The sequence below is a fragment of the Gymnogyps californianus genome, chromosome 19 (genome assembly GCF_018139145.2).
Source record: "Gymnogyps californianus isolate 813 chromosome 19, ASM1813914v2, whole genome shotgun sequence".
NCBI classification, from domain to species: Eukaryota; Metazoa; Chordata; class Aves; order Accipitriformes; family Cathartidae; genus Gymnogyps; species Gymnogyps californianus.
Window position 1 is genome coordinate 5,848,011 of NC_059489.1, and position 14,466 is coordinate 5,862,476.

General features: G+C 42.1%; 1 protein-coding gene across 1 annotated transcript; it reads right to left on the bottom strand.

The window, feature by feature from the left end:
• Positions 1 to 1,579: 1,579 nt before the first annotated feature.
• Positions 1,580 to 3,584, bottom strand: KIF2B (kinesin family member 2B). The gene is given in 3 exon segments (XM_050908635.1): positions 1,580 to 2,358; positions 2,361 to 3,395; positions 3,398 to 3,584. Coding segments are annotated over 3 exon segments (2,001 nt in total).
• Between the last annotated feature and the right edge of the window lie 10,882 nt (positions 3,585 to 14,466).

Consider the following 14,466-nt stretch of genomic DNA (forward strand, 5'->3'; position numbering starts at 1 on the left):
GGGACCATGGAGCCAGTGTACTTTCACATACTGTACCCCATGGTGAGGTCCCTGGACTTTACAACCTGCTGCCCTACTATGTCCGGCACCTCAAACACAAGAATCCAAGACAAATGCTAAGGAAGGAACCTCAAAGAAGTTTCTTTTCAGAAAGGAGAAAACCCTTTCATAGTAAATCCCTGCTGGCAACAACACACTTTCATCTTAATCTGGCAAGTAGTACCTGTGTCTCATTGCATCTCTGAACACTACGAGCTGCTGAAACTAGGAATACCAAAACAAGCAGGATGCCAATAAATAAATGCTTGTAAAGTGCACTGAAGCTGAAAAGCACGGCATATTATTACTAGGAGATGACCGGCATTTAAACAATGTTTGGTGTTTCATAATTTCATCACTGAAAACAAATTTCTGGCTTGGTTGAAAGGCTGCTGAAGTTCTTCCGTTGGTTTCATCGGACTTCAGATCAGATGTTTAAAATGTTCACTAGCCTAAACTGGTGGATGGGACCAACAGCCAGAGAGAGCTCAGAGAGCATAAGGAAATGGAGGGAGATTATAATAAACTAATGAGATGTGATTTATACTGTTTAATTTCTTCCACTTATTTGTTATCCTTTCAGTATTTTATACGAATTAATTTCCAAATTGAATAATAAGCATAGATATGTGCCTGATGCTTTAACCTCTCCACCAAAAGCAGTTTTTGCAGGGTTTCCCATCCGGGATGATGCGCCAATCTGGGGCTGCCACTCCCTGCGTGCCGCTATCGCGCTGGTACGCACTATCAGATGGTGCTTTGTTGGATGCAGCTTTTCTGACCCTTTGATCTGGCGAATCTCCTCTCGTCAGGCCTCTGATACAGGGCGCTGACTCCCCTGCTTCCCTCTGCAAACCTTGCAGGCGTATCTTCTCCCCACTGGTCAGGCAACTGCCATGATCTTTAGTCTGATTTTTATGAAGGCAGGTTCTAGCATCTTTTTCTTTTAATGTCTCATGAGAACATAGTTAAGAAAGAAAGATAGAGAGGGAGAGAGGAAAAAGTGAGCTGATGCTATAAAAAAGGCACTGCTTATGCCATGACAAAATAACCCTCATTTCCCAAATGTATCATGCTCAGAAATGACAGTACTTCACACTCTAACGCCTTTTTAAATCACTCGAAATGCCTCCTACCCTGGGAACGCGACTTTCATTTTGGCGCAGTTTGACACAACCCTGGAGCAGGCCCATCTAGGGAGGTACATATATATGTGTGTGTGTGTATTTTACAAGCATGGGGAGAAAACCTGCCTAGATGAGGTGAGATACTTTTTCTGTAAATTCGTGCCTTTTCCTACAGGTTAGATCCTCACAACTGCACAATTTTACTTTCTACAGTGAAAAATACCTGGAAACAACACTGTACTGTTTTCCTACATGTCCAACCCACTATTTTCAAGAAAAAAAACCAACCAGAATATCCCTGCAGACACTATTTAAGATTTTTAAGCATTTGAGTTGTTGGACAGTTGATGCAGTGGCATCATAACAGCTCTCATTTTGCAGCAGTTTCAGGGTCCAGGGGTCTTTGGCACAGCTTACAGCGTATGGGATCTCTTTGTGCAGGTCTGGTTGCTGCCCTGTTCTTCCTTGCAAAGAGCTGACCGGAATAATCTGACTTTTTCTTGGATCTCGGTCAGGATGCCAATTTTTTGACCCACGACTGATTCAAACTGTGCAGCGTAAAAATCTACATTGTAGTCTATTTCCCCAGCCACTTCTAAGAATACTGTCAACCGCTGCAGAGATTCCTGATGCTCCTCCATAAGCGTTTTCTCATCCACTTCTTTTCTCTTCTTCTGTGTTTTCCCCTCAGCATTGAAAGTAAATAGCTGGGGGGAGACTTCCTTGTCTGCCTGAACCACAAATAGCTGTAACTCAGCTGTCCTGGGACAGTTCTGAATCATCCGGGGTTTCTTCATGTCCTTCAGCTGACGTGGGAACCTGAACACCTCCTGACAGGGTTGTCCAAGGGAATTTAAATTCACCACCAGCTCCTTCACACGGTTGGCGTACCATAGGGTGTTAAGGGTGTGCTTGCAGGATCTCATTCCTGGAGAGACAGTGACAATCATGCAGGTACAGGAGTTTTCCCCTATAAATGAGTCCCTCAGGACCTGGCTGAGTTTGCTAGCCCTGAACGGGGTGTGGGCTCTGTTATGCCCCAATGCCCTCATACACTCCTTGAGTGCCAAGAGGCTTTTATTAATATCATCCTCCTCCAGCGTTGTTTGCCTGTCTGCAGTGGAGATGTCAGCTCCTCGCTCATTCCCAGCCAAATCAACCACGGAAAACTTGGCATACAAATGCCCTCTCTCTTGAGCATGATCTGGAAGATGGCATGGCTCCGTGAGGAGTGAGTGTTGGCAGAGGTCTTGCCTGACGTGCAACACTTGCTACCTGTTTCAATTAGCTTGATGACATCTTCCACACCGGTGACTTCTTCCTCCCACAGCCCCACCACTTGGATCTGCTGTTTACTGTCTTCCAGCACCCTCAGGTGCTTCTTCCAGTTCAGAAGGTCAAACACTTTGCTCCCATAAATATCAAAGAAGGCCCCGTAGACTTGAAGCTCCAGTTTCTGGCAGCTGGGGTCCTGCAGCCTGTGGAAGACATCCTCGGCAACCAGGAGGTAGATCCCTTTGGAGGGCTCAGAGTTCTTGACAGAGAAACTGCCCCTCCTGGTGTGTGTCTTGCTGCCGCCTGTCTGGCCATAGGCAAAGCAGGTAGCCATGTTCCCCTGGAAGATGGTCTCCACCAGGGGCTGGGCGGTGTGCCTGTACACCAGCTCATTGGTGGCACAATCATCGAAGGCATGGTCAAAGCAGAAGACCTGGTTGTCCAGGTGCCATGTGAGGTCCAGCTTCTGCTTAGCTTCATGCACCGTCACCGTGTCCTGGCAGGGCACTGTCACTACATCGAAGTCGTTGAGCTCAGCCTCCTGTTGGTTCAGTGGCCGCCTCCGAACACACATGCAGTTGCGATGGGGCCAGCATGGTGTGGTGGCCCACAGTGCCTCGCAGTCCAGGTGGCTGCGGCATTTCTGGATCATGGCAATCACATCAGTCCTGGGGTGGAGTGAAGCAGTGGCCTGCTGGGCTTGCTGCTCCTGCACCTCCAGCCGCTGGTGTTCCCGCTGTTCTCACAGCCTTTCTATCTGCCGCACACATGGTGATGTCCACCTGGGTCTGCAGCCCCTGGAGCCAGGCCAGGCAGCCACAGGGCCCCTGCTGTCCCCAGATGGGTTCTTCACTTTGATGGGCTGCGACAGCCATTCACTCACCAGGCTCTGGTCCCCTTTTGCTGACAGTGGGGCCTTGATGCTGGTTGTGGATGTGCTCCTTGGGGCCAGGGAGGGTTGAGGGCAAAGACGAGCTGGAGATCCACCTGCTTGCTCTTGTTTGCCCCTTTCTCGAGCCACTCCACAGTGATGCTGGAAGTGCTTTCATGGAGCTCTGTCACCAGTGCCGGGTGGATGCGCCCATCGCTGCGCTTGATCTCCACGTAGGTGCCCAACTGGATGCGCCCAAACTCCCCAGCCATGCTGTCCCTGTGCCTGGCCACAGCTGTGGGGTGGAGGTGCCCCCCTGGCTGGGGCAGGCAGGGCTGGAGCTTGCCCCGGGCTGCAGAGGGTCCCATGGGGCTCAGCGCTGCCTGTGCCCGGCACTGTGTCACAGTGGCCCGGGTGGCCCTCCTGGGGGGCTGTGGAAGGGGTTCAGCTTCAAGGTTGAAAATATATGCGTTTTTAATCAGCTGCTATGGATGGAAGGAACATATAAAGCTGCCATCACCTGAAAAGGCCTATTTGAGTTTCCAGGCTGGCGTGCAGCTGCTGTGACACATCGTGTCTAATTAGATCAGTCATGTTGTGTTAAGCTAATGCCGGTGACACAAGAATTTATAGCAGTGACACAAGCACAGAGACTCAAGAGAGCCTTTTTGTCTTGCAGTGACCACACAAAAATGCAGAAAACAACATGTTGTTTTCAATTACCTTGAACATAAATTTTGAATTCTTTTAAAAGGCTTTGCATGCCTTGAAGTCCCGCTTGAGAAAAAACGGGTTTAATAGAAAATGAATGAAAAATAGAGTTGCAGTGTGAGGGCAGTAGGTACATCTGCATCCACAAGGAAGAATTTGATATCACTTTGATAACTGGAACAGCTGATGATATTTTTAATCCTTTTCTGTAATGCTCTTCAGTCATCTAGATTCCTGAATAGAGAATGTCAAAGTTCTGGATACAGGAAAATCTTTTTAACATCTTGGCATAAGATTTTTGGTTCATTTTGGCAGGTAGATTCAGAAATTCAGTGGCCAGGACTGTTATTTACAAAAATATTCAAATGCTATAGTAGCCCTAAGAAGAATGCTTGCAGAAGTAGTGATAAACTTACATAAGCTTGAAGCAAATAAAACCAATTCAGAAGGTTTATTTTAGAAGATAATTATCTCCATTTGTTCTTGCCTTTTGACTGGTAACTTAAAATGATGAATTCAGGCAGTCTGAGATCACCAAAACTTAACAATAAGGAGAATCTTGGATGTCCTTATTTACCAACTCTCCTGTGGAGCCAAAACACCAATTAAGGTGTGTTATAATTTCTTGAAGGAAAGCAATTAATATTCACATTTCTGGTCTGGAGATGTAGGCACCATGACTACTGCTGCTTTCAGCTACTTGTGCTTGACTAAATTCTCATGCCTTTGAATGTGCTTTAAATGTGATTCAAAACATTTTTATGTGGGGAAATTATGGCACTGTTATAGAAAGATCTAGTTCTTGGGTCTCCATCTGAAAACGCCAGCCTGATGAAGGATGCAGAGTAGTAAAACAGCAGCAACTTGTTGGCTAGATTTTGGAGATAAAAGCCTGCCATGTACACTGTTAGATAAGCTTGAAGAAATACAGAGCACCAGGGATATAGGGTAGAGCATAGCTGTGATTTTAAAGGCTTGTTCAGCTTTCCATGGCAACGTTGTCTCTCTTAGTACGAGTCCTCGCTCAAATTCTTTTGTCAGATCCTGAGGTCAAAACACCCCGGAGTAGCAGGCTGCAGCAGTATCCTATGAATGGGCCAGAGAGATATAATGAAATCAATCCTTGTGGCAAACTGCCTTTTCTGTTTAATGTTTGGACACCTTTTTAGAATCTCGGACGGGCACCAGAGTTCAGTCAAGCTTCTGCGTGAGGAATTTGACATGCGCTCTTGGATAGCTTAACAACTTTTATTCATCTGATGTTCCTAGAGCATACATATGCTGTAACATGTGCTTGAGTAACTCTGCAAGCATACCCACCAAGCCGTGTAAGCAGTTGCTCATCTTGTTTTTAATTAGTGATATCGTTGTAAGAGAAGATGACTCAATTTCGTAAAAATATTGAAATAGCCCCAAATAACCGTAACAGAAATCTAATTTGGGGAGTGTTACTAGGCTTATTACGGCAGTGCTCAGAGAAAGATGGCTTTTTAAAGCAGCCTAACTGATTGAGGGTTGCCACCGAATTTCAGTTAGATTGAGATTCATTTTCCAATGCTCTTAGAATACAAATTTTCAGCCCAAATAAATACTGAAGAAAAAGAGGGGACGTCCAAATACTGTCAGTTGTACATTCCCTGTATAGAAAAGGTAATATAACCTCAGTGTGGGGCCAGGATCGTTTTGGATCTATGATAATATACTTAGTAAATAAGACAACCACACTTCAAACCCTCTGACCCAAAATGGAGCCAAAGATGCCAGTATTTCTCACGGCTGGACCATATATTAAGTAAACAAAAAGATAAAATTGTCACATATTGGTTTATTTGCAAAACCAGCAAATTGCCAATGTTGTAACTTGCCAAAAAATAAACTCAGAAATTATGCTATTGATCAGGCACAATTTTTTGACCTTTTTTAGAGAAGCATTCTGGAGAACATAAATATCCAAATATGTGTTTTAAATATGAATCTCCCATGAGACAAAACATCAAATCAGCTTTTTTATAGCAGTGTTGCAGACTGACACCTAGCAGCTGTTGAGCTCATTAGATCGCACCAGGCTTCTCTGCTTGCCTGCCACAGCCGCACAACCTGAAGTTGATTTAGTTCTTTGTGAGCTCAGCCTACATCCCAGCCCCTCTTTCACAGTAAGCACTCATCAATTGTCCTTTCTTAAACAATCCACTAACTACTCTTCATTGAGAGCCCATCTGCTGAAATTCAAGTATTTTTATAACAATAAGAATGTGCTTGGATGTATCAGCATGTTTGGTTTTAGAGGGGATGGCTTCGATTTTCAGATCGTATATGTAATGATAATGGCTGACCTGTCATTAGCCCGCAGATTTAACATTTTAATGGGATTTTCACAGGCTACAGATAATTGCAGACCTCAGTGAGTTCTGCTTCAGGTATGGGTATAAATTCATTACAGTGAGTATTAAAGCTAGGTACTCAAAACTAGAGCATACCTTTCAAAATGGCAGTACTGTGCATCTGCTTCAGTCATTTATATAATGGATTCATCCTTGTGAGAAAACTCCTAAAACATGGATGATCAAAACCCTGTTTTTATAGGGACTTCAGCTGCCTCTGCACTGGAAAGAGATGCCACTAGGAGAAAAATGAACAGAGGAGTTCTGCAGAGACTGTGGCAGGCAAATACAGTGGCTAACTGACAAAGCAACTAGAAGTAAACATTTCAAACGCACTTATATTTGATTCTTTTAATCAATTTAAAATAACTCAGTTTTTTTTCCTTTACTTTTCTGATGCAATACCTTGTTGCTGTTGAAGACTTTAGGATCCTTACTTGAGGTGTGGCCCCAGTTATGTCTGATTATTTGCCCTTGCATCTTTAAAAAATATTTGCATAGGGCTATTTTATAATTCTAATAAGACACCCAAGCCTGTGAATTATAGTGCAGTAACTCACACCTCCTGCATTTAACAGCTCTCAGCCTTCAGCCTTACTCTAACGGCACCAATACCAGTGAAGTATTGCACTGTAAGTCACTCCCAGGAGTGCCTTGCTGCTCCCTCTTCATGTTGGCATCTAATTGCTGAAGTAATCATGGGTGATTTTGTACACAAGAGAACTAAAATTTATGCAAGTGCCTCTTTCATAAAGAATATGCTTTTAAAAAAGAGAAAAGACTGTACTTGGCTTGAGATTACATGTTTTAAACTCTGACAAATATTAATGGTTTTGATGGCTATGCATTTACAAGCAGCTTTTATCATCCAACACAGATGGGGAAAATGAGAGATTAAACCAGCACTATTGGTCAATTAACCAGTAATTTAAAAAATAAGTGTAAAATCCTCTTCATAAAGTACAAGGGTGCCTGCATGCGTGTTACCTTAGAGAGGTGCTTAAGTCCTTGACAAATGTGGAATGTCACAGCCACAGCCCTAATCTAAGCAACGGGAACTGCCTGCTCCCACAGTCACCCTGTGATACCAGAGCAGTTTCCTGTGCCAACCCAAACGCGTGTAGAGACCAAAGCCCCCTTCCAGTTCTCCTAGCCAAGCGCCATCTTAAATCAGGACCCAAAGGAAGAGGATGTTTTGATGTTAATTTCGACTGTTTTTCAGATCCCAAATAGTAAATTAACATGAAATTACTGCCTCAGTGCTCCAACTTCCCTGCAGTGTCCTGGAGGAGATAAGCACATATCTGGACAGAAAAGGCTGAATTGTTATCATGGTAGGAGGTAGTTATTCTGTAATATATCAAAAAATTTATGTTGGATTAGAACTGAAGAATTGTCAAAAAGGAATTTTGCTGCAGACCCAGATGCTGGGGCTTAATCAAGATTCATGGCCACAGGTATTTTTAGGGATGGTTATTTATTGACTGGCATTAAGGTGACATCTAAAGACCTTATGTTAAAATCAGGACTCTGTTGTGCTGAACAGCATGTAAATATTTCCAGAAAAAGACAATTTTTCTTCAGTGAGTTTTCTGCTGGGGTTATGGACAGCAATTAGAGGAGAGGGACAGTGTATCCAGAGAGGGGAGGGGATCAGTCTTTTTCCAGACTCTTTAAAACTTTTGTTTATCTACAAAGAAACCCTGAAACAAACTCTAACACATACGGTGCAATGGCTTAAAACCTTGTAACTTACTCAAACACCCTTCAAATAATTTGCAAACATACATGAGATTTTTTGTTTGTACTTTTTAAAATACTACCATATTAAGGAGGAAAGTAAAGGATTTGCAATCTTGCTATGAGTCATCAGAGAATAAATGCGATGTGCAGCAGCAAAGATATAATGCACGGTCTGTTAAAAGAAGATGCTTTACTATCACAGGTTGTAAAAAAAAAAAAAAAATCCCACATTTCTTCTGTTGCTTTTCCACTGCTACCAAGCTAACTGTCAGCTCGCCCTACATGCAAAAAGCTGTGGTCACAACCCACAACATTAATGCAGACAACCAGTCCTTTCTGCTAAAACCCACAGCATTCAGATGAAACGTGATGAGGCAAATAACAGTTTGTATTTCACACTTCATGGGAGCTGTATGGATGCACAGATCTGCCCACACACAAACTCCTTGCAAGACCAAGATCTTGATCACAATTTGTAAAAAAACCCAAAAAACAAACCCAACACAAAACCCCCAAAACAAACCACAAGCCTTGATAAGGGAAACAACTGCTGTTCTGTAAGTAGGAAAGCACAGATGGGGTCTACCATACTGAGGGGCCTAGAGGACTTGCATAATGTTGTGTAGAGAAGCGGGACCATTGCCAACTCCATAGATTTCTATTAGAGCTAAACTGTGCTTCTCTAAGCAATGGAAACAACTTTCATCTTATGAAGTAATAAAAAACTAACCAAATAATTACTGGTGTCGTTATAAAAGAGGATAAATCCCAGCAAACGCAATGAAAGTTGTGTTATAATGAGTTACCAAAAAAAAAAAACCAAACCCCAAAAGCAGTATATTCTTTTCTCAATGTTTTAATGAGGCACAGTCAATTTTTATTATTATGTATTTACTAGTCTCTTCCTGGCAGAAAGCAGTATTTAAAATTAATGTAACTAATCTGAAAATCAGAGAGTGAATACTGCTAGTTCATACAACAGTTTAGTTACGTCTAAGTCATTTCATAGTTAGAAACATTCTGTTAATGTTTAATACGTGGAGAAGCTTTTAGTAACAAACTCTAATTACTGAATCTTTCTGACTAACCTTACCTGGCTGAACGTGTAAAACAGAGTTGTTCTTAAATGCTCCAAGATCCCCTTTACAAGACTTTCATTAAAAAAATTATGGAGCTGTGCAGTCATGTAATTGTTTTAAGCCTTAACATTTCAAAGGACTTAACAAATGTTAATTAAAATCTGATCCTACTCTTAGAGCCATGCAGACATAGCTGGTTTTTATTGGTTACCAGGATCTACAATTCTGAACCACTCCTTGCAGTTAGATACCAAGCAATCAACATCAAACTCCAGCACCCCGACATTTCTAGGTCTTTCTACCTGAAGTGTTGGATAACCTTCACGCTCTTTGAAGTTGTGGGCAATACAAGGTTTTTGCAGTTCTGAAAGTCACGCTACCTATCTAAGTGCTCACACATGGATTTTAAGTGACTCACTTTAGATTTTGAAGTTTGAAAGCTGAGACAGAGAATAATTTTTGCAAAAAACTGCTGAAGGCTGTTATCCTCTCTTGGTCTGCATAAGCAGGAGCTTGCTTCCCAATTACCTGTCTGCCACTATAATGATTGATTTCAGTGCTTTATGAACAGCATATGCAGCTCTTCTATGTTTAGATAAGAGATTACAAGGGCTATCAATCCTCATGTTCTTGTGTACAATATTAACACTGTCTAGAATTAATCTATTTCTACCATGGACTAGTATTTTTTAAGTGTATTAATAGTAATTCCAACCTGCCGAAGGGATGAAGCACTGCGAGGGATCCAGCCTGCCAGGTATAGTTTAGAAATGTTTTTGGCTGGTTAAGTTTATTGCTCCTGCCAAGTTAAGGACATAACATTTGAGGATAAATAGTCACAGGAGCCTATGGGGATCTGAATTAGAGCTCGCACAAGAGGCTGTTGAGTTCTGTCTTTGTTCTTTGTTAGGAGGGGAAGCGTGGTCTGGAAACGTGAATTTTGGTAAGAGGCGTGGGAAAGGAGTAATATCCTGAGTTCTAAGCTTAACCCTGCCAAAGGGAATCAGTGAGCTCAGGAAAGGTATTTCATGTCTCTACCCATCTTACGCAAATCATAGCAAAACATTTTGGCACCTGTCATGGCCTTCGCAAGACTTAATTGTTATAAAGGGCTGTATAAAACAGTCTTAGGTGAAGTAGCGGACTGTAAGTGTGTCATGTAATAATACAGTATGCTATGTGATAAATCAAAACAGCTTCTAAAACTATTATAGATATTTAGCATACATCATGTGCTATGAGGGAACTATCTTTGGAGAAGCAGCTTTGGTATTGTTCATTGTAATGGCTGTCAGGTCCCTTTCAATCTCTTTTATAAAATGTTTCTCTGACTCCTGTACCAAGGCAGTGCTCATTAGTTGGCTTGTTCCAGAACTAACAAACAACAATTTATACCCAGACAACATATCCATGTTCAAACAGTCTCCCTGGAAAATCACAGATTCTGACATTGGATTTCATATTCAGATACAAAATGTCTAAATATTAGCTCTGGTTTGCAATGTGCTGTATCTCCTTTTGCTCTCCATGACAGCTCATCCCAGGAGAGCCATAATCACCTTCAGTTCAGCCCAGCATTTGGGAGGTTTAAAGAAATAGGAATGAACCCTTCCAAGCTAGATGATACTCTCAAAGCCAAGGAACTACTACTGAAAAGATGCCCACGTCTTGTGGTCAACACAGTGGTGATTCCCAGCTATACGGATGCCAAGTTCCAAGGCAGTAACCTAACTAGTGATAAAGAGCCAAATTCTGACACCCTTCGTCACTTAAAGTGATAATTTATTCTGATTAGTCCTATTGCAGTGGCAGACTGCAAGCTCTGTGGACTCCCATGGGCGAGCAATGACTCTCATCACCCGTTACACTTTCATTGACATTACCGAGGGAATGAGCTGACTTGAATGAAGCCCCGCTGGACCAGCTCAGTGCTACTCAGTAAGAAATGTACCATCAGCCTGGGAGAATCCAGCTCTGTGAGGTGTTAAACATCTCCTGCTAGTGCTCACAGCCAGAATAGCACAGTTATGTGACTACCTAGAGGGTAGCTTAGTAGGAGTTATCAATAAATACCTAAGCAGAGCATACCCTAATGCCTGTTCAAAATCAATGCATGGTGGGTGCTTTTTAGCCATTTGGCATTTCTTACTAGCTACACACTTACATCTTAACAGTTTGAACACCAGGTTTACAAATGGACTTAGCACCTAAAATCCCCTTAAAGTAATGAGAAATGAAAGAGCGTAGCTCTTTTTAGGATGTGACCCTACATTTTCAATAAAGGCTGTTAGGATTGTTGGTGTCATGTAACAGCAGTGCAGTAGCTATAAGCTAATTCCAACAGAAGGAGGAGTTGCTTCATGGTAAAGCTACCATGGTCTCTGCTAAGCATGCAGTAAATAACTCATTTCAGAGCTACGGTTCCCAATATTTGCACACATGAGTGTTTAAAAGTTTTCTAAATTACTCCTAACAGTTGTACATTGGACAATACACGAATCTGCTTTCTTGTGTTTATGTATCTGCTCCCTCCCCCCTTTTGTGTTTATGTATCTGCTTGCAAAACCACCTCATACATAATGCAGTGCAATAAACTGCAGCATGGAATGGCTGCGCAGCCTTGCCCATGTGTAAATAGCAGGGGAATCCATTACTCACAATGTATCCTTCAAATGCAATTCAAGTTTGACAAACATTAAACAATTTGAACCGACTGCAGAAAGCAGTGCTTCCTTTGAGTGCCTTTTAGGAAGCTCATCATCAAGCTATTCTTCAAAAATGCTGGGCAGAATTAATGATTTCCGTTAGGTAAATGACTATGTGCTGAAACAATCCTGAGGTACACCATTAAGCATTGTCTTTGGTAAGAGGGAATGTTGTTTCCCAGTTCCAATGTTTGTCTTGTTGGCTTGTTTTAAAAATCTGCCTCAATCGCAGCCGCTTTTTGGTGTGTGTGTGTGTATCCGGCTGTGTATGTTATTTAGCATAACGTTACTGTTTGATTAGAATTTAAAACACAGCTTTTCCTTCTGTGAGGTAGCACAGCCTCATTTGTTTGTGCTTCATTTACATAGCTGAAGAGCAAGTCCATTTTCTGTTAAAATAGATGTCTTATTTTAGAACATTTAAAACAATCAGCACCAGACCACAGTATGTTTAATGCAAAGCATTTTTCTCCCCTACCAGTATAGATCACAAGTCACTCTATTAAAATCAGGCTATATCCAGACAAGGTTAATTTAGAAACAGGATCGCTACATTTAAATAAAATCTTTCTTCCATTTCCATTGACTAAAGACTAAACACTGCATAGAAAAAAGTGTTTCATATTCTAGCCTACCAGAATTTAAGTAGTTTGCAGGAATAAGGCATGAATTATACTACTTTGAGACACTGCATGACGATCGATCACAGAGTATTTTTCCCTTTAGCTGTTAGTAGCCCCGTGCATGCTGGTCTGCAGATTTACTCCAATGTAGTAGTGCAAACTGAACTTTATCACCTGGGCAGTCCCAATGAAGCATGTGCTGGTTGGGAACCCCAATGAGTTGTTTCAGGAGACTCACAGTAGTGGAGGTTCCAGCAAGAAATTCTGAATATTGGCTTTCCTCTTTCAATTTGGAACCATGAAAATTTTCCCCAAATTTGGAAATGTAAATACCTCAACCATTTCTAACCAGCGCTGATCAAAGCGTATTTCCTAGAACTGCTGGCCCTGAGCCCCAGAGCTGCAGCCGCAGCAACGCGCTGCAAGGATACCTCCTCTAACAAACACACACCACTGCTCTTGGTGTGGTTGATAGCATTTCAGAGAGTTTCCCGTAGTTGCTACATAACGAGCTACAAAAGCCCCCCATGGCCAGCTGGATACGTTCTTTAGAAGGAGCCAGAAAAGGACTGTTTCACATTGTGCCAAGTGTCAATGCATAGATAGGCAGGTAGGTCTAGATGGAGCAGAGGAGATGAAAGCAGAGAAAGAAGAAAACTGAATGGGCCGAAGTGGTGGGATCTCTTCTGTTTTCTGCTTGCATTTAGCTGTGAATACGCTGATTTATGCTAGGGAATCAAACCCTGTACTGCTTGTGCATGGTGGGAATATCTACCACGTAGCAAGGAGGAGTCGAGTCACAAAGTGCTATACTCAGTATAAAGCCTGGCCTTCTAGTAAAAGGATCTTTAGTAAATGACAAATAATGGATTAACTGCCTGGAGCATTAGCCCCTCTACCTCAGTATTTATAGCTTTTCAAGTTATTAGCTTTTTAATTAACACTGAAAGATCTGAAAGCACCTAACTGTATTGTACAGTAATTATATTAACAAATTACAGACATGAAAATTAAAATTCAGTTGCTCTAATATTCTATTTAGAAATGTGCAAATAGAGTTGATGTTTTGCTAATAAATGCTTCTCAGATGTTATGTTTCTAAATGAAAAGAGAAAATGTACCTTTATAGTATTCTTTTAAGTGCTTCTGCCCTCATTTGGAATTAATCAGCAAATACAAACAGCACTCCGAGCTCTGGAAATACCCCTTCCTTAACCTCGCTCCAGTTATAACAGTTTCCTAAATTACAAACTGTGTAGATATTAGGATAGCAGTTTTACACCAGGGTTCTGGATATAGTCAGCTTCATTTTCTCTCCTTTTTTCTCCCTGTCTGTATACATACGTGCTGGTATACATACATATACACAAGGAAGGAATTAGAAGACTGTATAATACTAACTGTCAGTTATATACACATCCAGAAACGCAGCGTTTTCCCTTTCCAGCCAGCCAAATACACAAATTTGCTTTCTCCCACAAAAAATCTACCCAAGGCAAGCAGGCACGGCATTTGATAATCCCTGCAGGGAAGATGCCAAAGCAAATGTGCACTGTTTCCGAACAGGACCTATCCTCAAGCTTCCCCAGTTTTGCAAATGGGACAGTTCAGAATGTGTAAGAAGGGGAACAAGGAGGAAAACAGCCTGTGCTGGCTGATGGATCGGATGGAAACCAAACCTCCAAGCCTCCAGGTGTGATGCTGGAGAAGAGGTGGCAGGAGAGCTCCCTATACGGAGCTGCCTGCTTTAATACCAAGCTGATATTTTATGATAAATGCATGGGCAATATATGGTGTCCAACCACTTTACGGAAGTTAACACTAACCATTTTGCAGAGGCCCAGAAAAGGCTTATGTATCACTTATATCTAACATAAGGCTAATACTGCGGATTAATGAGGTGCTGTTTAAA